Source organism: Jaculus jaculus, chromosome 1 (genome assembly GCF_020740685.1).
Source record: "Jaculus jaculus isolate mJacJac1 chromosome 1, mJacJac1.mat.Y.cur, whole genome shotgun sequence".
NCBI classification, from domain to species: Eukaryota; Metazoa; Chordata; class Mammalia; order Rodentia; family Dipodidae; genus Jaculus; species Jaculus jaculus.
Genome location: NC_059102.1, coordinates 342,331,618 through 342,358,843, shown reverse-complemented (window position 1 = coordinate 342,358,843; position 27,226 = coordinate 342,331,618). Strand labels below are relative to the sequence as shown.

The window sequence follows — 27,226 nt, the reverse complement described above, 5'->3', positions numbered from 1 at the left end:
GGCTGCAGTGACTTACTGACAGCTTTTATAAAACCAAAGTGACAACTGCGCAGCTTTTGGTAAAAAAGCATGCTAACTCAGTGGTCCGTCAAAGGTGGCTCTATACATGGGATGTTATGCGTGAGTAAGTGTATTTTGTAGATCACCCACCTTGGGCCTGGGGTCAGAGGGGTAGGTTTTCTGGCTCACTTCAGTCAGTCAGACATCAGAGCAAGAAGTTAGTTAATTGCTTTTATTTGCTAACAATTTTTGGAACATTTTACATGATTTGGTCAACTTCCTAATGAATCAAAGGACTAATGATAATGAAAGATTTGCTCCGTAGGATCTTAAAGTTATAAGTAGATCAGTGGAAAAATGGGTTTAAAAATGTCTTATGTTTTCCTTTTATGTCCTTGAAGGTTTTTGGTGGCCTCTCTGAAGTCACAAAATGAGTTTCTTCCAATTCACAGAACTACTTCACCCCGAGTTTGAGATCTACTCTGGGGACATCTCAAAGATCCAATAAATCTCTCGAACCATATAACTGCTTCTAATAGCTTATACACAATCACACTCCTGAGTAAAAAAGCCAAAGGCACATGGAGGCCACTCTGCTTTCCTCAGAGAGAAACTTTTCTAGTGTAGAAAACGAAACTCCCATCAGATTTCAGTTTTTCAATTTTTCATGAGGTGGGCTGAGGTGCCAATCACCACCACTAGGTGGCGCAGTCTCCTGCAGGGCAATTTCATTTTACTCCTGTGAAGGGTTTCATCATTTCACTGGACAAGACTGGATCTCCTCTCAGACACCAAGCCAGAGGACCTACCCTCTCTGGTGCCAGGGCCCCTCGCACATGCTGGGAAAAGTTTGGAATCTGGGTGCTGATGTGCAGTAGTCAACCAAGGTTTGAGCATCTTGATTGCTGGCTGGTTGGCCTCTTCAAGCTCTTGCAAAAGCTAGTACAGGATTTAAGAAAAGTGATGTATCTTTCCAGATTTATTTAGGAGACAATTTAATTTTTATCGCATGTCCCATGTGTACAGGGAAACAAAAAGTTCCAAAACATTCTTCTGGCTAGCCCATTCCCTTCCTCCTTGTCTCTTCTCTTTCCTGAACACAGGTGGTGAGATGATGGGAAATTTGCAGTCTTGGCAGGTGAATGGAGAAGTAAGAAAAAGAATTATTTTGTAATCATAAACAGGACATTTTCAGAATCCTAATTCATTTAAGAAAAAAAAATCCTACTAAATTAGCAAGACCCCATTTCTTTGCTTCGTGTGCTGGAGCCTCGGAAGCATCGAGAAACAGGGAGATAGATCACAGATCTGAAGAATACAGAGCTGTCACATCCTCCAACACTGCGATCTAAAGAATGTTGTTGTTGTTGTTTTTCGAGGTGGGGTCTCTCTCTAGCCCAGGCTGATCTAGAATTCACTATGTAATCTCAGGGTGGCCTTGAACTCACGGTGCGCCACCACGCCCGGCTTCAAAGACATGTTTTTATGGGAACTGATATTCCAGGACATGCATTTCTTGCTACTGGCCCAGCAGGTACACCGGGTCTCCCACTTTAATGGTCCCTGGGTTTTCCAGAACAAAATACTGTCCAAAAAGGGGTTTGCTTCCATACAACTTTTGCTCCGAAGGGTCACACAGGCGATAACTGCAACAAAAGAAAGATCATCGTGAGTTACGGATAAACAGGAGGATGAGCTCCGACTGGTCCGCCCAGGCAAGAGCGCAGCGCCCAGAGCGCAGCCCGGCAGAGCTAGCCGAGCAGCGCCCCCTGGTGTCACGACACTCACAGCTCCTTTCCCAACATGACAACACGGACTGTCCTGCACCTCCACAGACCTCCTCTCCTTCTGTGTCCCCCCACTCCACACTTGTCATTTGAACTGTGGTGGTGGCCAGGCCCTCAAGCTGGGAGCTCTGGGGCCATCCTCTGCACCGAGCCCCTCCTGGGCCGCAGTTACCCAGACCTGAGGTGGTTAATGTCATCTGCTCACCTCCCCCCACTCCCGTTGTCAGGATCTTGTTCCCAGTGTGCTTAGGTTAGGTTAGAAGTTAAGTGTAATGATGTCTTTGTCCACATCTCTTTTTCGTGTCCCCCATTTCAACTTACTGTGGACACTGCATTACCTGGCTGTCTTATTTGCTGTGATCTTATCACTCCTCGTCTCTAGAACCTTCCATGTGCTGAAGAACAACATCCCACCCTCTGTTCAGCATGAAAGACCCTCTACCTAGCCCAGGCAACTGCTTCCGACCTTTTAGCCCTGCCCCCTGTGACCCTCTGCTGGAGTTCCCAGTGTCCTTCACGTGGAGTTGACTTTCACTGGCTTGTTAATTCCTGATCGGGGTCCCTCCTCCTGTTTCCAGACGGTGCAATCCCACCTTTTCCTTCAGGCCCAACTCAAAGGTCACCTGCCTCATGGGCAAAGCCCACCCTGCCCCAAGCCGGCAGAAGTCTCCCCCTCCTCAGTGTTTCTGTCCCTTCTGGTGTCTTGTCCTGGAAGGTCAGGGCGCATGACTGTTCTTTAAAACGGGCAGTAGGTGGGGAGCCGGAAGTGTGTCCAGTGACTTCATCCTGTTCACACCAAAGATGGGGCTGGAGGCTCACCATGCCCCACACTTGCTCCTTGAATAGGTTAGGGCATCCACCAGTGAAACTCTTAAACACAGTATGAGCGAGGCATGATGGTGCACACCTCCAGTTCCAGCCTTCAGGAGGGCTGAGGCAGGACCATAGCAAGTTGGAGGCCAACCTAAGCCACAGGATGAGATCCTGTCTGAAAAGCAGGCCAACAAAAAGCATAGCGCAAACATCTCTCCTAGGCAGAAAACTCGAGAAACCCACCAACGATGCATTTACACAAATGTGTGGGAATAACTAAGGAGATAAGAGCCCCCCACATGCAGCACCTCTTCACCAACACACCTGATTCCATTTCTTACTTCAGCTAGCCCCAACTCTGCATCACTTTCACATTTAACACATCATTATTAAAAACATTAGCTTTGGGCTGGAGAGATGGCTTAACAGTTAAGGCACTTGTCTGCAAAGCCTAGGGACCCAGGTTCCACTCTCCAGATAAGACACACAACAGTGAAGCAAGCGCAAGGTCACACATGCCCATTGGTGGCACAAGCACCTGGTGTTTGATTACAGTAGCTGAGGCCCTGGCATGCCAGTTCTCTCTCTCTCTCTCTCTCTCTCTCTCTCTCTCTCTCTCTCTCTCTCTCTCGCCACTGATAGGACCACCTCCCTTTGCCTGCAGTGTCCCTTCCCTCCATAGCATGGCAGTGGCCTTGGACCCTATGAATCCAGGCCCCTTTCCTCCCTGCCTCTCCTCAGACAACAGGCAATGGAAGGGCACTTGGGGATGGGGAGGGGGCAATGGCCTTTTGAAGATCAGAAGGGAGCAGCCACTTGTGTGGCTTGGGACTTCCTGTCACCAGGATCTGTAGTGTGAGACAGTGGGTCTGCTAAGCTTGGGGAAGGAAATTTGTGCCTCACACACCCTTGGCTATATAGTTAAAAAAAAAAAAAACTCCCAAAGGTTGCCTCAATCCCTACCACAAGCCTAGGTGGGAATTTGCGTGGGTCCATTGTAGCTAATGTTGACAAGATCCCAGATCCAAGTGCCAGGCTGAGGGGTCAGATGTTGGATCTGGCTAAGGACCTTGGACACAGCCCCTTCTCCAGACAGTTGAAGAACTCATCACCTACCCTAAGCCTGGGTCACTAAGCTTCAAGTCTCCCTTCCCATCAGCCACAAAATCCGCTCACTCCCCCACCCCAAAACTGAGGAGTGGAGCACCAAGGGGAGGCCTCCCCCTCCCCACCCACCTCCTTAGGCTGAGCTGAGGGTATGTACTTGTAAACGCTCAGAACATTCTAGGCTTGCAGGTGACAGTCCATTCTACAGTGTAGATAACAGATCTTCCGCAAGAAGAGTTACGGGCAGAGAGAACGGTGGCTTTGTGCACCCCTTGGACCTCTGCTGGGCCACCCCGCAGGAGAATGGAAGTCTTCAAGTAAAGTGCCAGTGGCCCCTTGTGGACATGATGAGGAATTGAGAGCAGTCTATGCTTGTGATTTCATAGTGTACACACACACACACACACACACACACACACACACACACACAACTTCTGTTGTGATTTATAAACCACTTTTTTTTTTGCTTTTTTGTGACAAGGGTTCACACTGTCCAAGTTAGCCTCAAGCTTGTGGCAATCCTCCTGCCTTAACCTGCAGCTTTCTGAGACTACAGGCTTTACTCATCACCTCTTTCCCAGTGCATTGTCGTTCAATGAACACAAACTTGCCACTGCACTGCAGGGCACGAGGCCCTGAGGCATGTTGTTTAGCTTAATCAGAGGTCTCCCAGGGCTGGGCTTGTCGCTCAGTGGTACAGCAATGGCGTAAGGTCTCCATCCGCCCAGGTAGAGTGTGAATGGAAACACTGTACGTGGCTGTGCACCAGTGGGCGTCACTTGTTACTCACAGTGTCTGGTTTACTCACATCAGTGACCAGGTCATGGCTACAGGATGTCTGCCCTCCCCGCCCACACACACACCCGGGAGATCACAAAGCCACAGGCAGGTCTACGGGTGAGGTTTCACAGCCTCCCTCCACAGCCAGGTTCAGAGCTAAGGCACACGGGGAGGCTCCCAGACACGTGGCACACAGACACCGCCACCGGCAGACACTGGCCAGGCTGGGTTAGGTCCACTGACAGCAGTCGTAGTGGAAAACGTGCTAGGTCTCTCCTCCTCCTCACTGAAGCTGTCAGGTGTATGAGCTCTGACTGTCAATGACTGTGGCGTGCCGGGGCCTATGGGCGGTGTCAGATGGTCTAAGTCTTGCCTACTGCCTTTTATTCAGTCACCAGAGGAGGTGGAAACTCCATTGTTACAGATAAATAAACTAAGCTTTAAGAGCCTAAGCATGCTGGGGAGCAGCTTGGTGGTAGAGTGCCTTTCTTGCTGGGCACCATCCCTAGCACTGCCACAAAAAAAAAAAAGGACTGAGTTGAGGAGATAACTCAGTCAGTCAAGTGCCTTACAAGCATGAAAAGCCAAGTAAGTCTGATTCCCGGATGTCAAGCCCTGCACTAGGGAGGCAGAGACAGGTGGATGGATCCCCGAGGTTCACTGACCAGCCAATCTAGCTAACCGATGACCTCCAAGCCAATGAAAGAGCCTGTTTCAAGAAAAGCATAGATAAGCCAGGCGTGGTGGCGCACACCTTTACTCCCAGCACTCAGGAGGCAGAGGTAGGAGGATCGCCATAAGTTTGAGGCTACCCTAAGAATACAGAGTGAATTCCAGGTCAGCCTGGAGAGTGAGACCCTACCTCGAAAAAAAAAAAAAAGTGTAGATAGACCTGGCTAAGAGGAGCACCACCAGAGATTGCCCTCTGGCCTCTGCAAGCACATGCACACCCACACACACACGTGCACATACGTATACACACAGAGAAATAGGCCTGGTGAGCAGTGTTAATTCCTCACAGTGAATACTATGAATAATTAATTAGGTTTATAAAAAGGACGTATGCAACTTGCCCACATCACAAAATCAGTAAGTGATAAAGCCAGATGGGGTGTCATTTCTTCTCATGGAGTCACCATCCCTATATCCTGCCTTTAGCACAGCTCAGAACAGCCCAACACAAGGGGGCGCACATGTCTGGAATTTGACTGCAGTGGCTAGAGGCCCTGGTGGGCGCCAATTCTCTCCTCTCTCTCTCTCTCTCTCTCTTACTATCACATTAAGAAAAAAGAAAGGCAATCTGTTGAGTTTGGCTCAAAAAAGAAGAAGAGGTGGAGAAAAAAGAGGAAGAGGAAGAAGAAAAAGAGGAGGAAGAAGAGGAAGAGGAAGAAGAAAAGAGAGTCACTCCAACCATTTCCTGTGAGCATACAGGCATCCCTGGCCTTGGCCTGTGCAGGCGATTGCTAAAGGATCTCACTCCTTCTCTGTGTTTTCCCTGCTGGGCTCTGACTGTGCAATCCCAGGAAAGCCAGGCAGGTGGGCAGAGAGGTCAGCCTCCCTGTTCAGCATGTGCCATCTGGAGGCAGCGCCAACCCCTGGGCTCCAGTGTGGCTGAGAGGTGGTTGTTGACCCCACTGTGTGCTCCTGCCCTGTGATTTATGCCATGTGGTGGGACTGCTCTCTGCCTGATTTATGACCACCTGTCAGAGAAGCACATAAATTACTGCACCCATGGCAGTTTAAATCTCAAGGAGAGATAGGGGAAGACACCTAGGCGGGCTGCACTGTCTCTCTGGGTATTAGAAGCAATTAGGGCTGGACGACTGGGCTGTATAAAGCCTGTAGAAGAGCAAGGGGGGGGAGGTCATATGGGCTCTTGGGACCCCTACTTTCTGGCCTTACTGTGTATTTGGGGTCCATTACTCTCCTTCTATAAACACAGTTTCCCAGTGGAGGGAGGGGCACTGACTATGCAGAGAATCAGCCCAAATGCATGAAGTGTTTTGAGGAGCCTCCTTCTGCCAGCCTGGGAGTGTTCCAAACCCACGGGGAAGGGAAGTCCCAAGCCAGGCAAGGTATGAAGGGAACGAGGTCAAGAAATGTACAAAAGGGTGACATCAAAGTCCCCAAGTCATTCGTCTGATTTGCATACAGAAATGCTCTAGCTCTTCCCCATTGCTTTTTGCTTTCTTTTTCAAATTAAGATCTGAGTGAGCCCTACAGGCCCAGGCCTATAGACCAAGCTACTCAGGAAACTGAGGCAAAAGAATGTCAAGTTCAAGACCTGCCTAGGCTACAGAGCAAGTGCAAGGCCAGCCTCGGTAAATGCGTGCGACCCTGTCTCAAATAGAAAGTGAAGAGAAGGCCGACACAGCTCAGAGGTTGAGCGCTCATGCACATGCGTGAGGCTCTGGGTTCAAAACCCAGCTCTGAAGGAAGACAAAGGGGAGGGGGAGGGGAAGGAGGGGAAGAGCAGAACAGCTAGGGCCCGGATGAAGGGAGGTAATTTGCTGGTGGTCACAGCGGCCTGGTTTCTGGTCTACCAGGCTAGAGCTCTTTTCACAGTCCATCCTGCCTTTTTCTGTCCCCCAACCTGTTGCCATGAAAACTAGGAGGACTAAATTCTAGAGTGTTCTGATGTTCAGGGCACAAACTAGAGTGCATCATCATTCCTGCACCAAACGCTGCTCCTCTCGTGGTGTTCTGTTTTAAACAGAGACATGTCTCCTTTGTCTTACAGGACCCTCCCTGCCTTTATTTTCTGGAAATGCCCCCCAAGACCTGCAATGGGTACAGGCAAGCACAGATAGCATGGAACCCTTGAAATACCGCTTCATTCTCCAATGCATACCCACAGTACAGTTTAATTCACATATCAAGTGTGGTGAGGGACCAGCAACAATGAGTAGTGGGAAACAGCATGCCGACAGAAAAGTCATTTTGAATTATCTTTTATTTTTATTTATTTTAGAGAGAAAAAGAGGGAGAGAGAGAGGGAGAAAGTGGGTGTATCAGGACCTCCAGCAGCTGCAAATGTACTCCAGACACATGTACCAAGTTGTGCATCTGGCTTACATGGGTACCGGGAAATTGAACCTGGGTCCTTTGGCTTTGCAGGCAAGTGCCATAACCATTAAGCAATCCTTCCAGCCCTCATTTAGAACTTTTGAACTGCTCATTTTTGTGCTGCATGCATTTGGAGTTCATTTGAAGTTTCTGGAGGCCTTGGCATATCCATTGTCTCTGTCTGTCTCTCTCTCTCTGCTTGCAAATAAACACATAAAAATATTTTTTAAATTGTTTATTGGGCTGGCGAGATGGCTTAACAGTTAAGATGCTCGCCTGCAAAGCAAAGGACATAGGTTCAGTTCCTCAGTACCCATGTAAAGCCAGATGCACAGGGTGACACATGCATCTGGAGTTCATCTGCAGTGTCTAGAGGCCCTGGCATGCCCATTTGCACAGGCTCTCTCTCTCTCTCTCAAATAAATAAATAAATAAAATATTAAATTTTTTAAAAGGCCTATGTTGGCTCATTGCTTTGAAGGTTTCTGCTCATTGTCACTCAGCACTGCTGTCTCTGGGCCTGCAGTAAGGCAGCTAAGGGTGACAAGTGCATGTTACACAGGAAGCAGCTCAAGGCAGTGAAAGAAGATGAGCAAGAGTAAGGGATGAAGATCTGAAACTGCTCTCCAAGGGCACACACCCAGTGACCTAACCCCTTCCCCCAGGCCCCGGCGCTTGGGACAGGGCTGGCGACCCAGCCTTGAACACGGATTTTACTCTAACCACAGCACCACCAAGCTACAGGAATCAGCGCACTGAGCTTCCAAAGTGTTCGCTTTCCATCCTAATACTGCCAGGTGCGGAAACTTTACTGACCTTTGTTTTGTTTGTTTGTTTGGTAAAATGGAGTAAAACACACCACTCTTGAATGTTCCATAGTATTAGCCTATTCTCAATGTTCCATAGTATTAGCTTGGTATGGAAAAGTAACTAATGATGTTTTTAATGTGGAAAACCCCACCCCATCCCTCAAAACAACCCGATCCCATCCCTCAAGACAACCACACCCCATCCCTCAAAATGTAGGGATTGCTTTGAGTTGGCCGTAGGTCCTTGTTTAAATGTTCTTATTAGCACCAGGGGGACCAGTTTAAAAGCAGCCATGCATTACTCCCCAAAGAATTCCTCAGTCCCCCAAGTCTTAGCTCCCCTCCAACCACCTTGTTCCATCTCACTCTTGACCTTCCTCTCTGTTCTGGGCAGCATATGCCCTCGACTGTCACGTGTCTACCTTTCCACTGGGACACATCTCCATAGACTGCCAGGCTGGCCAGAGGGAGTGGCCAAGAGCCTTATGCTCACAGGGGACAACAGCACTCAGTGGGGGCTTAAGCCTGTCAAGGGAGAGAACTACAGATAGATAGATAGATAGATAGATAGATAGATAGATAGATAGATAGATAGATAGATAGACAGACAGACAGACAGACAGACAGACAGATAGATGATAGATAGATAGATGGTAGATAGAGATAGATAGATAGATAGATGGATGGATGGATGGATGGATGGGCATATGTGTCTATGTATATATACATGTGGTAAAATGAAATAAAAATAAAGAAAGAAATGCTATTTTATAACAAATGCTGTAAAATTAAACTTAACGACCTTCATGCCCAAGTCTTTTGCTGCAGTCCTAAAGACTGGCCCCCATGACCTTCCACATGCAGACCAGTGTCCTACCACAGCTCAGCTCTTTCTACACAATTTTAAATTACTCTTTGTGATTTTATCTTTTGCTTAAACTTTTTCCTATGAAAATTAAAGTAAACATAAAAAGATAAATAATAATGCAAAGAATATTCACATCATTTTCCCCCGCCCAGATTGTTTTTATCAAGATCTTGATACTTTTTTTTTTCAAATATTCATGCAACTGCATTTGTGTTGTTGTTGAGATAAAATATAAGGGCTGGTAATGTGCCTCAGTTGGCAAAGGACATGTCTAGCAGGCATAAGAGGCCTGGGTTGGATCCCTAGCACCGCATGAACTAGGCATGATGGTGTACACCTGTAATCTGAGCACTGGGGAAGTAGAGGCAGGAAAATTAGAAGCTCAAAGTCATCCTTAGCTACAAACGTAGTTTGAGGCCAGCATGGGAAATATAAGAACCTATCTGCAAAAAAAGAATAAATAAATGAACTATACTAAAAAAGAATAAATAAATGAACTATACTAGATCTACAACGTGAGGCCACTTCAGTCCTCCATCCATGCTGCAACGAGTGTCTTTCAAATTTACTGATGCGTCTCACACAATCACAATGACACTTTATGCACGAGTAGCATCTAATACTCAATCCATAATTATATTTGCCAAGATAGCTAAGTAATACCGAAACCATTCGTATAGCTGAATCACAAGTTCTAAAGATGATAAAAGATATTTGTGCAAACTGGCATTCCTGTGCCCAAAGCATGGGACTGTTTCCCAGTTACGACGTGGCCAGGACATTTTAGCTTTAAGACTGTCTGCGTGCAGGGTTGTCAGCGCTCCCTCTTATAAACACTAGGTAATAAGTATGGCCCCTGTCCCCAGCACAGAGACCCCAGGATGAGACCCCGTCTGCCCCCTTCTACCTCGTCAGCGTATCCAGCGGCTCCTTCCTGTCCATGACCCCAGTGTCTGGGTCCACCGTGGTTAAAATGCACCTGGACACACAAACAGAGCGTTACATAGGGAGCAAACAAAACGACCTGTGTCCCCTCCTCTCATGGGGACAGAAAGAGCCTTACCTAGAGCAAGCCATCACCCTTTTCAGCTCCACGTCCCCAATGAGAACCTGGCTCCAAGAATCCTATGAGGAAAATCACATGTTCCCATAAGCACCTTTGGGCCTCACCTCTACAGAGACTTCCCAGAAGCCTCAACTACGTGTGTCACTTACACCAAAGATATCTGATTTCTACTTCAGTCCTGAGAAGCCAACAGGTACCCACACACCTTGGAGTTTCTTCTCTCTCTCTCTTTACCTGAGATGAACTGTCTTTCCTGTCCCTTGTAAAAATGACATAAGCAGCTTATCTCTCTGGGCCTCCATTTGACTGACTTCTGGGATAGAAAAAGATAAAGGATGGCATGATCACTTTAGGGTATATCAAATCCCTTGTGCCCCCCATAAAGTATGTGGATTAAGAGCCTTAAATGTGCTGGGCATGGTGGCACACACCTGTAATCCCTGACTGAGGAGGCGAGGGCAGGAGGATCGTGAGTTTGGTGCCAGTATAAGTCACAATGTATGTGTATCTTGAATCTCCTGTGGCCAGAGATGACCAAAAAGGGCAGGTCTAATAGCTTTATTTCTCATGGATCCTGCTTGTAGCACAAAGTCTTACCTACGGACCCTCCAACAGAGAGCTCTCCTGGGGCATTGGCCTGAGAGTATGGCCTTCTCAGAACCATCAGTTCACAGGACTAGGCCCGTCAAATTAAGCAGGGAAATTATACACACACACACACACACACATACATACATACACACACATATACATACATATATATACATATACATATACATACATATATATATATATATATATGATTAAAACTTAATAAATATTCTTTTTTAAAATTCCAGAAGGCGGGCTGGAGAGATTGCCTAGTGGTTAAGCACTTGCCTGTGAAGCCTAAGGACCCCGGTTCGAGGCTCGATTCCCCAGGACCCACGTTAGCCAGATGCACAAGGGGGCACATGCATCTGGAGTTCATTTGCAGTGGCTGGAAGCCCTGGCGCGCCCATTCTCTCTCTCTCTGTGTCACTTTAAAATAAATAAATAAAAATAAACCAAAAAAATTTTAAAAAAATTCTAGAAGGCCAGGTGTGGAGATGCATGTCTTTAATCCCAGGATTTAAGGGGCTGAAGTAGGCAGATCACTGTGTGACTGAGGCCAGTCTGGAGCTACAGAATGAGATCCAGGTCAGCTTGAGCTAAAGTGAGACCCTGCCTTGAAAAAAAAAAAAAAAACGTTCAGAGCCATGCATGGTGGCGCATGCCTTTAATCCCAGCATACAGGAGGCAGAGGTAGGAGGATCTCCATGAGTCAAAGGCCACTCTGAAACTACATAATGAATTCCGGGTCTGCCTGGGCTAGAGTGAGACCGTACATCAAAAACAAAACAAACAAAAAATTCCAGAGGCATAATAAAGGGTCATGGGGCTTAAATGTTATTAAAGTACACTATATCTGTGTATGAAAACAGAGTGAAACTCATTCTCTTGTTAAATTAATATATGCTGATATAAAATGTGAAAATCGAATTCCAAAAGACTGGAGCAGAAAGCATTCTAATGCCACACGCCAAGTGTTGGTTTAACTGCAGGCAAAGCCATTATGGGAGTTTAGAGGAAAGCGCCCCAGACTGGTCTGCTCAGGAGAGATGGAACTGAGTCGTGGAAGGGTGCGGGGACCCCAGCCATGGACAGTGGCAGTTAAAAATAAGGTTAGGGCTGGGGGCTGTGGGGAGCTCTGGTTTTCTGGAAGCCCTAATTTCCAACACCACCTGCCCCAAAGGCACTGAGGAGATCAAGGGAATGAGGGTCAGGTCCTCTCCCTCAGAGACAAGGGCTGGGTGTTGAGGAAAGGCCTGAAGCTAAAGCAGGCATCAGTGTCCTTTGATGGACAACAGCTGAACGGCCACGTTACAAATTCATAATCTTAACTCCCATCGCGCAAGTCACGTGGCACAGCTTATATTTTGCTTGGATTTGTTTTGTTGTGAATCAGAAAATGGTTCCCTGAACTGATGTTTCTCAACAATCCAGTTTAGAGCCGCCATGGCCTGTGCTGTGAGCATTTGTCCACCAGGGGGCAGTGTGGTCACGAAAACATGTCAATAGGTACAAAAGGAGGGAAATGAGGCTCCAGGTAAGAAATTATTACGAACTAGAGAACTATTTCCAGAGCCCCTCCTAAGTGAAGTAAAAACGATTTTGGACTGAGTCGTAGAAAATTAAGGTTAAAAAAATCTCCTGCACAAGAAAATTGCCCCTATTTGGCAAAGGGGAAGAAAAGAAAAAAATGACTATATGGGGCTCATGCCGGGCCCACAACTGTTGAGTCAGGGAGAAGAGCCGGTGAGTATCCCCTGAGCTAGAGTTGAGATATTGAAACAGGACAGGCCCAGAGTGGGAGAGATCTGGGCAAGAGGCCAGTGGGGCCCTAGTCTGGCTCTCAGAGTAACTCACAGGAGAGTTGCCTTTTAACCTGGGCTTAAAAAAAAAAGGCAAAGAGTAAACATCTAGGTGACCAGGAATGTGTGTGTGTGTGTGTGTGTGTGTGTGTGTGTGTGTGTGTGATGTTATAGGTCCAGTCTACAGTCCTTAGAGCTTTTCTTGGAAATAAAGGCTGGCAACGCACCTTACCATGGCAAGATGACGGAAGAACTTGGGTGACGGAGAGGGATAGGCAGGCCTTCAAAGACCAGAGTTTCTTCGAGTTTTGAGCAAGCCAGATGTACTGATAGTGGAAGCGCCCCATGAGTGCCTGGGGAAGCTATGCCCGGCCTCTCTGTGGTCCAGGAAGGCTCACTGATGATGTGATAAAGTGTGATCTAGCCAGTGGCCATGAACTGAGACCAGAAGGAAAGGGGCAGAGGGAGGAGCCAGAGAAATGCCTTGAGCTCCAAGGCCCAGTTGAAAGAAAGAACGGTGTACCTGTGCCGACCATGGAAAGTAAGGAGGATGACGACACAGCAGAACCGTGATCGCCGAGGGGAGCAGGGAGAGGGATCAGGGCAGAACTGGAAGCTGAGTAAGGGGTATAAAGTCCAGCAGCACAGTGTGAGGTCAGGGCAGCTCGGAGGAGTCTCTAGAAAAAGTGCGCACAGATTCAGGGGACAGGGCGATAGCGTCTACAGATCCCTGACCACCATGGGAAGGGAGTGGAGGATGGTGTGGCATCCCTGATGTGGCCTTGGGTATAATGAAGGCAAAGGGGCAAATGAAGGGCTTGAAGGAAGCTCAGGAGACCGTGGTGACGAGAGGATACTGTGCCTGACAATGTGTGAGTCTGCTTTCCAGAAGCTTCCATGCAGTTCCCCGGCACTCCTCTCCACTGACCACTCTAGCCTGCTCTCCCTTGCTGCATACTGACACCCACCTGCTCTAATCCTTGCCCAGACTCCTTCCAAAACAAATACAGCACACATCTGATTGTCACTCCCTGTCCTTAAATCTCTCCTAGATCCCTAAAACCCAATACTCGGCCTCACCACCTCCTTTGCACCTCAGTCCCTTGAGCCTCCACAGCCTGCCTGTGTTCCTGTTCTCTCATCTCAACTCTTCATGAATCCAGCCAATGAGGGGCAGCTGCCATGCACCAGGCCTGAGGACACAAGACTCTGTCCGTAGGCAGTCCATGGACACACAGGTCACGTGGAGTCAGAGGGACAAAGCAGGCAGGCAAAGCAGGGCCCAAGGGGGTCATCAAGGGACTTGCTGCACAGTCAGGCAGACAGAGGTGAGGATGCTGAGACCAGACCTCAGGCCTCCTGGTTTGAATGCAGGAATGGAGTTTCTAGATCGCTCCTCGTTCAGAACATCTTATCCCCTTCCCATAGCAAAGTTGAGAGACAGAATTTGTTTCCCCAATATAAACAATCATAATTAAACTGCTTAGGTCAAATTCTTTCCCTAGGAAACTGACAGAGGTAAAGACCGCTCTCTGGTCCCATCTACCTGATTCCAATTCTATGCATGCGCAGGACTCCTAAGTTCCTATCTGAGGACCAGTGTCCCTTTTGAGTATCAGTAGCTGGCCACTATCACCAAGACTGCAGGCCAGGGTTTTTTTTTAAACTTTTTCCATTCACAACCCATTTTTCTGTTGAGAAATTTTTGGTGTGATCCCAGCTATAGGTCACATAAATCGATGTACAACTCAAACATTTATTGATAGTAAATCATAAAGAAATTAATTTTAAAATAAGTCCTGGTGTACATCTTACCATTTATTGAAGACAAAAGCCAGTGTTTATGCTAATGAGTAGATATGCTTGTGTAACACAAAGCACATCCAAAGGTATATTAACTTGAAGCTTACAGGAAAAAATTACAGTAGAAAAAATATTAAAAATTGTTGTTTTCTGTAACTAAGACATTGTGTTTCTATAAGAACAGAACACTTTGTATGAACAGCAAGAATACTGCAATTTATAACCTTTGACAGTCTCAGATCTGTGCTGAGGTCAACACCACATTGGCTGCCGTTGCCTTGTGTGACATCACACACAGTGCAAAGTGCGCAGGTTACGTGTTCAGAACGAGGCTGCAGGGAAGACATACATAATGTGGGTAGGAGCTGCCAAAAATACCTTGGGTTCACTATGTATTTGACTCTGAATTACTATTTGGTTGCCATGTGTTCAGAAACCTTTTCTACAGCCACATTCTTCAGGGCCCTCACATCCAGCTTGGTGATACCACATGGGGTTGTGATCCCCAGTTTAAGGAGTCATACCTAGGCTAGGGAGATGGCTCAGCAGTTAAAGGCGCCTGCTTACAAAGCCAGACAGCCAGGGTTCAATTTCTCAGTACCCACATAGAGCCAGCTGCACAAAGTGGCAGATGCATCTGGAGCTCATCTGCAGCAGGAAGAGGTCTTGGCACACCAGTATTCTCTCAGCCCTGCCCCCCACCTCTCTCTCCGCCCTCTCTTTCCAATAAATGGACATGACACATAATTAAAACAGACACTGTGCTTTAGGCCACCAACGCTGACTTCATGGCAATTAAGGCTATTGATCCGAAGGGATGACAAAGGCTGGAAGAGTCAGGTGGAACGGGGGAAACCAGAAGCAGCACTCTTCATGTAAGATCACAGGCAGGCACCCGAGGGCCAGGAAGGAAGCACTGGAGGTATGTGGGGCAGTGCCATCAAGCTTATAAGCACAAACTCTCCTCCCCCACCCCGAGAGGAGTTGACAATCCTCATCTTCCTGCTAAGCAGGAAGCCCGGGTCTTATGGGCACAGCATGCACTCAGTTTGTACCAAGCGTGACACTGATCCCATATCCCCTGCCGGGCAAACTGAGCTCCACAGCTGACCTGTCTCCTCAGCATTCTTCTTACCAGCCCCAGACCTCGATCCTGCCTCGTAGACCACGGCGTCTCTGCCACACCCGTGTGTGCACCATGCACACAAGTCTGCCCTTGTTAGGCGCTCCATCAACCTGCAACCTGAACCACTGAGCAGCAAAGAGACAGTAAATAATGCGCTCTTTGGAATCAACTATTCCAATGATAATAACTGCTTCTTGGTTAACTTGTGATAAGGTCTCATGGAACACAGGCTGGCCTTGAACTCACTATGTAGCTAAGGCTAGCCTTGATTTCCTGATCCTCCTGCCTGTACCTCCCAAGTACTTGGATTATTAGTGTGCACCCCCAAACCCAGCAGTAAACATTATACTTTTTTTCTTTTGGTTTTTTGAGGTAGGGTCTCATTCTAGCCCAGGCTGACCTGGAATTCACTATGTAGTCTCAGGGTGGCCTCAAACTCACAGCCATCTTCCTACCTTGGCTTTCTCAAGTGCTGGGAGTATAGACATGTATCACCATGGCTGGCCTGATTTTTTTTTAAATATTTTATTTATTTGAAAAAGTAAGAGGCACAGAGAGAGAGAGAATGGACACACCAGGGCCTCTAGCCACTGAAAATGAACTCCAGACACATGCACCACCTTGTGCATCTGGCTTTATGTGGGCTCTGGGGAGTCAAACCTGGGTCCTTTGCCTTATCGGTAAGCCCCTTAACCACTAACCCATCTCTCCAGCCCCTGCCTACCGTTTAAAAAAGGTGAAGAAGTTAAAGGGTCACCTCTGCATAGGCACCGCACCCTGAAATGACAATGTTGGCCCTGAAGTTAGACTCTGTGACTTTCTTCTCCAGCCTGGAGTTGAGATCTGCCAGGGATGCCTCTGAAACAACCAAGAACGGGCTGACATCTGAATAGGCCACCTGAGAAGGAAAGGGATGTTGCTGTGAAATGTGACACAGAAATATCTCAGCCTGAACCCTATGTATGTAGTGCCTGGAAACCCTTCCACACACACGCCAAGGTTCACACACATAGTCCTTCTAAGAGTTTTTCTAGTTCTTTCCATAGAAATGTCACAACAATTCAAAGCCTTAACTGTACTGCACGGTGGGAGGAAGGGAACAAAGCTGTGGTAGTTAATCTTGTCAATTTGATCGGATATAGAGTCTCCATGGAGACAAAGCCCTGTGAGTTTCTAGATCAGTTGAATTGAGGTGGGAATACCCCCTTCTCCCTTCCTCCCCATGAGGTACAGTCTGGTCGCCTAGGTTGACATGGAATTCACTATATATTCTCAGGCTGGCTTCAAACTCAAAACAATCCTTCTACCTTGGCCTCCCCAGTGCTGGGATTACAGACGTGTGCCCGCACGGCTAGCGAGAAGAGCCTTTCTAACTGCGGATGGTACCGTTCCATGGGCGGAGGTACTGGCCTGGGAAGACAGGAGAAGCTGAACGGTCACCAGCTCTCATCTCTCTGCTTCCTGTCTGTGGATGCAATGTGACCAGTTGCTTTGTGCTCTGGCCACCACACCTTCCTCACCATGAGGGGTGACACCCCCAAGAACTGTGAGCCAATAAAACCCTGAAGACCCTGTTTGTCAGATGTTGGGTCACTGAAGCCAGAAATGTAGCTAATACAATGTCCGTAGGGTCCTACAGCTGTCACTGGGCACATGCCCTTGATGACAGCTTCCTAAGCCACTAATTTCTCCAACGTTTAACAAAGTGGTCAGGTTTGATGGCTTCATTATGTTTGATTAAGATATTCACTAACTATTCCATGGGTACGTATGTTTATGCAACCTTCCAGTTGATGAAAGTCCTTACGTTGGCCCTGACTTTTAACACTAGAGTAGTCCCCGGTGCTCGCTCCTGCTCCGTGAGGAGTGCATCCAGCAGCGTTCCTGCAAGGACCGGGGTGTCGTGGGGAACCTGAGGTCCTCCACTCCTGCTCCAACTTGCTCTGGGAGTCAGACATGCAATTATGAGTAAACTGAAAATCTTGAGCTCAGTGTGGTTACAGAGCTGAGTGGAAGTGAACCGCGTAGAAGAGTGTTGAGCCGCTGCTAGACCGGGATGCTCACACAAGCAGGGAACGAGGTGCTCATGGGAGGAAGTGCAAGACATCAAGCAGTGGGAATCCCATGCCCGTGGGAAGGGCTTGCTTGCTTGCTGCCAAGTGCTTGAGATCCGAGGGGCCTGGGGACTGCACGCAGTGCATTTGAGAAGTCACCCTGCTGAAGAGCTAAGGGCGACTGCTCTCTAGCTGCAGAGCAAGCCACCCCTCTCACCTGGTCCTTGGGCTGGAACTTGGCCCTCATGTCCTGAGAGCGTCGGGGTTGCATATGGGGCTCGAAGCTCACCAGGCGGTAGGGTTTCGTCTTCAGGAAGCTGGTGATCCACCCAGCGGCCGCGTCGCCACAGTCTCGGCCCTGCACCTCCAGGCCATGCACTCTGTAGTGGGGACAGGACCAAGAGAGAGCAGGACAAGGCTCACCCTGTGTATCCTAGGGGCATCGGAAAAGCTGCAGAAATCCAGCTGTGAGTCAGCTGTCGCCTCTTCATTATCAAAGGACGCCATTTTTTGGCTCAGCCCTGCCTCTGAACCACTGTGCAAGCCAAAATGAAAATAAAAGTACTGGGGACTGGAGAGATGGCTCAGCACTTCGAGGTGCTTGTTAGCAAAGCCTAATGGCCCACGTTCGATTTCCCGGTATCCATGCACAGCCAGATGCACAAAGCGGCTCATGGGTCTGGAGTTCATTTGCACTGGCTACAGGCCCTGGTGCACCCATTTCCTTTTGCTCATTCTTTCACTTTCTTTCTTTGAAAATAGAAATATTTTTTTAAAAGTATTGTTTGAACTGGGTGTAGTTGTACACGCCTTTAATCCCAGCAGTCGGGAGGCAGAAGTAGAAGGATCACCATGAGTTCAAGGCCACCCTGAACTCCATAGTGAATTCCAGGTCAGCCTGAGCTAGAGTGAGACCCTACCTCGAAACTCCCCCCACAAAAAATACTTATACATATATAATAATAATAATAATAATAATATAATGAAATATATATACATATATATATTTAAGTCCTGTTTGAGTTGGGTGTGGTGGCCCATGCCTTTAATCCCAGCACTCGGGAGGCAGAGGTAGGAGGATTGCCGAGAGTTCGAGGCCACCCTAAGACTACATAGTAAATTCCAGGTCAGCCTAGGCTAGAGTGAGACCCTACCTCAAAAAAACAAAAACAAAAACAAAAAAAGTACTGTTTGAAGCCTTGTTCTCCACTTTTTGGGTGTGTGTGGGGTATAGTGTGTGTGGCGTATGCACATATGTGTGTGCAGATGTGCACACATACAGAGGTCAGAGGAGGACATTGGTATAAGGGCTCATCACTCAAGCTCCAGGCCCCACATGAAAGCTGGAATCTGTGGTAAGCCTCTGTAACCGCAGCATGATGGAGGCTCACAGGAGACGATCCCTAAAAGCTCAAGGCAAGCACCATGGAGAGCAGCAGAGCCAGCGTCCAGAGTGAGAAACTGCCGGCGGGCAGGAGAGGAGCCACCCGGAAGTAATCCTCTGACTTCCACGTGTGAACTATGGCACGCATGTGCCCATAATCACACGTGTGCATACATGAAGGCACACGCACGCACACACAGTAAGTCTTTAGGAAACCGTAAACCCAGATGATAGCTCCTTCACAAAAGACCAAACCTGAGCCCAGATGGAGTGCATGCTAAGGGAACTTGCCTAACCATTCACTTTGCAATTTTTTAAATAAATATGTCTTATTTAGTTTGTGGGGACAGCTGAGTCCAAAAGCCTACGTAAGACTGTGAAAAAAAAAATCCATATAAGTACAAATTAAAAACTAAGTGAAGTCTCTACAATTCAATAGTAGAGCCCTTCCTTAACACGCATGAGGCCATGAGTTTGATCCCTGGTACAACCCAAAAATTAAATGAAGTTTTATGTATGTGTTGATTGATTTTGCAATGAATGGATTGATGCATACTAGGGCCTTGTATATGCTAGGGAAGCACTCTTCACTGAGCTACATCCCAAAGTTTTTAATTAGAAGAAAGTATTGTCAACTTGACTGGATGTAGAACCATCTGGAAGATGGTTCTGTGATGGTATTACCAGAGAGGTTTCATTAAGGAAAGAAAACCCAGCCTGAATGTGGGCATTACCATCCAGTGACTGAGCACAAGGAAAAGGAGGAAACAGCTGAGCTCCAGCAGTTACCTCTCTGCCCCCTGCTGCGGATGCAGGGCCACCAGCTACCTCCCTCTCCTGTCGCCACAGCGAGAGGGACTCTGGCGACCTTGCCTTCCCCATCATGAAGGGCTGTACCCTCAAACAGTGAGCCAAAATAAACCCTCCTTTCTTAAGCTGCTTTCTGGATTCCCTTCACTGTTCATATTTTCTCAAAATTGAATGAATATACAGAATCTACATTTCAGTAGGAATAAAGGGCTGGAGAGATGGTTCAGTGGTTAAGGTGCTTGCCTGCAAAGCCAAAGGACCCAGGTCAGATTCTCCAGTACTCATGTAAAGCCAGATGCACAAGGTGGAGCATGTATCTGGAATTCATTTGCAGTAGCTGGAGGCCCAGGCACAACCATTTATTCCTCCTCTCTCCCTCTCCCTCTCTCTCTCTCTCTCTCTCTCTCTCTCTCTCTTTCTCTGTCTTTCTTGCCTCTTTCTCTATTTCTCTCAAATAAATTTTTAAAAACTTAAAATATGCTTTAGAGAAGAACAAAATGTTTATATTTTAAATGTTTATATTTATATATTTTTATGTCATACATATTATATTAATATAATCACAAGAATGTATAGTATGTATTATATAATATATAATAGTAATATATAAACATATTATAAATATGTTTATATTTGTATATTTTATATATTTATAAAAGTAGAATGGGGGTCTTGAGGGATGGCTTAGCAGTTAAGGCATTTGCCCACAAAAGCCAAAGGACCCAGGTTCGATTTCCCAGGACCCACGTTAGCCAGATGCACAAGGGGGCACATGAGTCTGGAGTTCGTTTGCCATGGCTGGAGGCCCTGGCGAGCCCATTCTCTCTCCCTCTCTCTCACCCCTCTTTCTCTTGTCAAATAAATAAATAATAAAAAATTTTTTAAAAAGTAGAAGGGGGGACTAGGAAAAGGGAAGGAAAAGGAAGGAGGGACAAGAGAGACAAATGTGGATAGAAAGACAAATATTTTCTCATGCAGAATCTAGATTTTAGAGTCGTCTGTGTGTGTGTGTGTGAGAGAGAGAGGGGGGGGGGAGGGAGATGTAAGCAGAAGGGGAGACTACATGAGGGAAGAAGGAGACCATCAGGACCCGCTCACTCACCTGCACATGTGCAATGCATTTGTGGTGGGTGCTTGGATGGGCAGTATCAGGTCCTTTGTGTAGGCGGCGCCAAGTGTCAGTGAGTCACCGTCACAGGTCAGAGACATCAGGACCATGCGGGGCTCCTGCCGGGCAGTGACCATGTCTCCTTCCTCGTTGATCACAAGCCAAAACCTGTCATTGTGAAAGCACAGGCTGTGTGTGGACCGCCGGGGCAGCCCCAGATTGTTGCAGAACTTCAGTTATGTACTGTGACTGTCTTGGTGACTCCCTGTAATCCCGGAATATATGAGGTAGTGTGTGTGTGTGTGTGTGTGTGTGTGTGTGTCTGTCTGTCTGTCATGAACACCAACGCAGTAGCAAGCAAGAGTGATACTTGGTTAATTTCAGCACCCGAGCATTGACATATAATAACAGAACATTGTGAGCTGCTTTTTTTTTGTCTTTTTTTTTTTTTCTTGTTTGTTTTTGTTTTTTGAGGTAGGGCTTTACTCTGGCCCTGGCTGACCTGGAATTCACTATGTACTCTCAGGCTGGCCTTGAACTCACGGTGATCCTCCTACCTCTGCCTCCCGAGTGCTGAGATTAAAGACATATGCCAACACGCCCAGCGTTTTGAGCTTCTTGATGGCACAGAAAAGAACGATGTAAATTATACTTTCACTTTGATTTCCAGGAAGAACTCTGATCGCTTTCTTTTAACATGTCCCAAGAAGGTGGCAAGAAGCGGGAGGAAGAATGGGAAGAATGGTGCCTGCCACCAGGGCAACAGTGAGCTCGCAATCACAGAAGTGACATGTGGTCCCAAGTGTGGGGTCCAGAGGAGCAATGGGCAGGGCCCGTTACACCTTGCCAGTGCCACCTTTAGAGTAAAAAGCTTTACTACCCGGGGCTGTGACCTCTGCAAGTTGACGAAAGGTCTATTGTGAATCTGGACAGTACTTTTTCTAACCCCGTACTCTCCTGGGGAAAGATAACAGAGACAGAGCAACAGAAAGAACATTCCCAGAGAAAGAACAGTGCGTTTCCAGAGGCTCCAAGACACAAAACACACGGGCGTTTTGGACATTTTAGTGCACGCTGATTAAGAGAAAACAGCTATGGAAGGAAGTTTGTGCTTTGGGATTCCTCATGAGAAAGAAAATAAAAACACCAGACACTTTAGGCGATGAATGGTATTTCTTGCACCATCGTCTGCATGTTTGAGTTCGTGAACTACACTGGAAAGCACAGCCAACACCAGCCCTCCCTCACTGGCTTCTTATCAGCCCTTCACACAGACAGGACCCTGCCCAGCCCGAATCCAGTTCCTCCAGGTGAGAGTTGGATCTTCCTAAAATTCAAATCTAATCTTCTTATTTCTGCCTTCAAAATCTCTCCACAGTTCTGGGACAAAACTCTGAAGGTAAAGGAAGGCTTCAAGGCCTCCCAGTCAAACCTCTTTCCAGCCACACATGCCAGTGTTTCTTGAGTTTTACATACTTTGGCAGGGCAAGCACATGCCAACTGAAATATCCCTCCAGCCCCTAAGTATGTCAATTGCAATGATACATGAGAAGCATAAAATACCTGACATCTTGGAGCAGGCCCCAAGAACCGAGAAGACACACAGGCACTTGCCCAGAGATGTTTATCTTAGTGTGCATTATTCAGAGTCCCAAGGTAGAAACAGAGCAACCCACCAACATAGAACAGGTTTTTGTAAAACGTCATTTGGACGCTTTTTACCACTCCAGTCTTCTCAAAGTGCAAGAAGCACACTCACAATGTCGTGTGACCATCACATTTCCTCAGCCTTTCCATCACCCAAAGATGACCTCTGTACCCATTAAGCAAGAACTCCGCGTGCTCCTTGCCCTGCCCCCAGTAACCTCTGACCCACTCTCTGTCACTAAGGATTGGTGTGCTTTAGATGTTCCATGTATCTGAGACCAGGCAGTCCTTGTCCTTTGCATTGTGATCATTTAAATCAGATGTTTCTCAGTGCCAGGTCATGTGCCATGGCTCCATGCCTTTCTAGAATGAATGATATCCCACCGTATGTACAAACTACACTGTGCTCACCCATGCCGCCACTGACGGCCATTTGGGGTGTCTCCACTTCTTGCTTACTGGGAGCCATGCCACTAAGAACAGTCAAGATTCAATGTTGCAGAGAATCACCAAGTCCCCATTTCCAGTTCCTTGTGGGGATGTCTCAGAACATGCCAACCTTTCAGTCCAGTGTCTTTGTCCAGCTTATTGCTTCTCTCTGGTATGTTCTTCACCCAGCTTTCTTTCCCAGAAAGTTCTTGATCATTTTCCAACTTTCAACACAAGCTGTTACTTCCTTTGCTAAGTCCTCCGCGAGTGCCCAGACTCCGCCAGTGCCACCTCCTCGTTGTGTTTCTGGCCACTGTGACAGCACCCCGGCCATCCACTACATGGAAGCCATTGTTCTCTCTCTTTTTTTAAATCTTTATTTATTTATTTATTTATTTGAGAGCAACAGAAAGAAAGAGGGAGAAAGAGAGAGAATGGGCGCGCCAGGGCTTCCAGCCACTGCAAACAAACTCCAGACGCGTGCGCCCCCTTGTGCATCTGGCTAATGTGGGTCCTGGGGAATCGAGCCTTGAACCGAGGTCCTTAGGCTTCACAGGCAAGCGCTTAACCGCTAAGCCACCTCTCCAGCCTCCATTGTTCTCTTTGTCACGCTTTCTGGGAGTATGCAGTATAGAATTTACCACAGGGTCTGGTACAAGTGCCACCTCTCATTGTCATCTGCGGTAAGACAAATTCGAAAAGCGTTTCCTGAGTAGATGCAATAGTAACATTACAGTGCCCCTCACCTACAAAGGAACCAAGTCAACAAACTCTACTATCTATCAGGGTCCACTACACAACACAGGGGATGTTTGGGGTTCTTGGCTTCCTTCCCAAAACAAGGGTGCATAGCTCACCTTTGAGCTTTGTCATAAATTGCTCTGACAAAGGCAGCAAGAGGAAGGTTTGGGTGGGGGCGAGTGGTGGGCTTGTCATTAAGCCAGACAGCCCTGCAGCAGCCATCCCCCCTCCTCCGCCCTCTGTGTAATGTGTGGCCAGTCACAAAAAATAGCTCTAGAGCTGGAGAGATATCTTATTAGTTAAGGTGTTTGCCTGCAAAGCCAAAGGATCGAAGTTCAATTCCCCAGGACCCACATAAGCCAGATGCAAAGGTGGTGCATGCTTCCGGAGTTCATTGGCAGTGGCTAGAGGCCATGGCCTACCCATTCTCTCTCTTTCCATCTTCCTCCCTCCTTCTCTTTCTCCCTCTCATCTGCCTCTCTCTATCAAATTAATTAATTAAGTTTAAAAAGATAATAGCTCTAGGAAGTAATGGACTTCGTTAGAGATTCAGAATAAGGCAAAAGCATGTCTAGTTATTTAAGATAGGGATCACCTGTGTCTCACAGCACCACCCACCAGGAGGAGGCACTACCCAGTCTGGGGCCACCCATCAGCTGCCTCTAGAAGTCACTTCTAAATTGACTCTGGGGCCAGAAGAGCTCTGAAATAAGCCTCCCTCTCCTCTTGAGCTGGCTCTGCGCATTTCATATCTCCACAGAGCTGCTTGTGGCAACTTGCGGGCGAGCAGCCTATCTTGGTGTGGTAACAGCACAGGACTGGGGTGAGGACTTTCAGCACCCCTCGTCCTGTGTCATTTGCTGAGTGAGGCTGCTCTGGGGAGAGCTCTGAAAGGCTGCCTCACAGTAACACCCACAACTGACCAGTGTCCAGACCCAAAGGGCTCAAAGCTTCTGGTGTTGAAATTTTGCAACCTCGCTGTCAACTCAGGAACCCACTCCGGGGGTGGGGGGGCTCTAGTGAAACAGCTGTTGACAAAGCCTGGCTGGTGTGAGCACGGGCCCTGGTTCTGCTGCTGGAGCTCTGAGCCTGTTTCTTCATCCACAGGAATGCCTGAGAGAATTGGGTGAAATAGCTGGGAACAGCAATCGGTTTCAAGCCTCGACAAGGTATCGCGCTCTGCCTCTTTGGTTACTGTAGTCCAAGCGTCCCTAAGATGTGAAGATGTCACTAAAAATAATTGACCGGGCTTGGGATCAGTTCCTTCAGAATTTCTTCATGGAGGGGGACTGAGAAATGTGCGGGTCAGTCAGACATGATGGCTCATTCCTATAGCCACTGGAGAGGCAGAGGCAGCAGGATCACTACGTATGAGTTCCAGGCCAGCCAGAGCTACAGGGCCTCTAAATATATAAGTAAATAGGAGGGAGGGAGGGAGAAAGGGAGAGAGGAAGGGAGGGAGGAAAGAGGAAAGGAAAGAAGGAAGAAAAGGAAGGAAGCAAAGAGAGAGGGAGGGAGGAAAAGGAAAGAAACAAATTTTTCTTGTGAATTATTAGACACAGCCATGCATACAACACCTTATAAAAAGTACCCAACTCAAAAGAGCCAGTAGGGGATGGACAGACAGACGTCCATCTGGGGAAAGCAGGAAAGTGGAGACCAGGAGGCTTACAGTCCCAGGTCCCCAGGGTCTGTTGGTGGAGGGCGAGGGTCACCTTTCCGGCTTCCCAGTTAAGTCCCTTCAGCACCTGGTGTCTCGGTAAGGGAAGGAGGGACCTGGCCGCCGGGGCGGGCGTACCTGTCGCGCAGCCGGCCGCAGCGCAGCCCCATGGCCGTGCACTCGGCCGAGCTCACCGACACCCCCTTGCAGGACTTGATCGGGTAGATCCACAGCTTCGACACGGTGCCCACCTGCTGCAGCCGCCGCGGCCTCCGGGACCGCCTCCGGTGCCAGGCCGCCGCCCCCAGCGCCAGCGCGGCCAGTCCCAGCGCGGCGACCCCGAGCCAGGCGGGCCGGGGCTGCGCGGGGAGCCGGGAGCCCGGGAGGCCGAGGCGGGCCAGCGCGGACGAGCCCGAGCCCATGGCCTGCAGGACCCGGCGACAGACCCGAGGCCGCGGCGGGGCCCAGCCGGCTGCTTGCTCGCGGACACTGGCCCCTGGCCTTGACCCCAGAAGGGCGGACAACTCCTTATGCCCTTGCCCGCCAATCCGAGCCCTGCGGCGCCCTCACCAGGCCTGGGTAGGAGGCGTCAGGGTCGGCTTTCAGGATTTTCATCCCACGCCTGTCCCACCTCCCGCCTCGGGCAGTGGCTCGCAGGCCACAGTGCCCTCCCTCTCCTCCCCGTGACCTCCTCCCCCAAGACAGCTGTGGTTTTTGATATATACATATATATACACACACATACATACAGGTAACTTGTGGGGTTGCTTATTTGACCTGAAACGGATCACATTTGCAAGCATGATTTTGAAATTGGAAATGAGCCAGCTAGCAGCTGCCTCCAGGGACAGTGAGCAGCAGGTCTGGCCCGCTCTGGCCTGTGCAGTGCCCTGTGACCCGGCCACTCCCCTCGCAGGCTGCTCCAGGCCTAGCTGCCAATCTATTTTAGGGCCACTATTAGCCAGAAGAACAGAAGCTACAGACCGTATATATGAAAGGGGATTGATTAGATCGTCGTACATGATACAGGCAGACTGCTCTGGGCCGAGGGAGCCAGGAGCAGAGACCTGGAGTAAAGCCATGCTCTGAGGATGCCGTGAGTGGGAAGGAGAACCAGGGTCGAGCTCTACTGGGCTCTGGCAGGTGGGCTCCTTAGGCAGGATGCCTCGGTTAGGATGTGGATTCCAGGTTCCCATGGTTAGGTCAGGGACAAGCCCCCCAACCCCAGGGGCTTCTAGACAAGTCGTAAAGTGGCCTGGCCAGGCAGGTGTGGACTCAGTGGATTCCAGGTTCCCATGGTTAGGTCAGGGACAAGCCCCCCCCCACCCCAGGGGCTTGTAGACAAGTCGTAAAGTGTCCTGGCCAGGTGGGTGTGGACTCAGTCAGAGGAAGAGTTAAAGCCAACTCCAGCAAATAGCCTGATGTGTCAGGCTGTGAAAACATTCTGACCCTTGTTAAGATGTCAAGACTTTATGAAGATTATCGCAACAGGGTATTACATTAGAGAAAGTGAACCAAACGCTTAAAATAAAGAACCCTGGCTGGGGATTTGTATCCAAGGGGCTGGAGGGTAAACGGATAGGCTTTTCTAAGATGGCACATCGGGATGATGGCTTCTTTGCTAAAACCACTTGCCAAAATGCTCGTGACAGCTGGACACCAAGGACAGGATATTCTTTCTAATCTCACTTAATAGGACATTGGCCACGCTGACCACAGCATGCTGGGGACTGGGGGACACCGAGGGAATGGGGTGCAGGGCCAAGGTTGAAGCC

The 27,226-nt window shown here is 48.4% G+C and overlaps 1 protein-coding gene across 1 annotated transcript; it reads right to left on the bottom strand.

The window, feature by feature from the left end:
* Nucleotides 1–218: 218 nt before the first annotated feature.
* Nucleotides 219–25,873, bottom strand: Mtarc1 (mitochondrial amidoxime reducing component 1). The gene is made up of 7 exons (XM_045130964.1): nt 25,590–25,873; nt 20,969–21,142; nt 17,890–18,052; nt 16,376–16,516; nt 10,294–10,355; nt 10,138–10,209; nt 219–1,646 (listed from the first exon to the last, which is right to left on the bottom strand). The coding sequence occupies exons 1-7, from the start codon at nt 25,871–25,873 to the stop codon at nt 1,520–1,522; spliced, it is 1,023 nt and encodes a 340-aa protein (XP_044986899.1). The 3' UTR covers nt 219–1,519.
* Between the last annotated feature and the right edge of the window lie 1,353 nt (nt 25,874–27,226).

Excerpts from the sequence above, each read along its gene's own strand:
- Mtarc1 (XM_045130964.1), bottom strand. The coding sequence starts at position 25,873 with ATGGGCTCGGGCTCGTCCGCGCTGGCCCGCCTCGGCCTCCCGGGCTCC. Across the intron at positions 21,143-25,589 it reads TGCGGCCGGCTGCGCGACAG|GTTTTGGCTTGTGATCAACG; the intron begins GTACGCCCGCCC and ends TCACAATGACAG. Across the intron at positions 18,053-20,968 it reads AATGCATTGCACATGTGCAG|AGTGCATGGCCTGGAGGTGC; the intron begins GTGAGTGAGCGG and ends TCCCCACTACAG.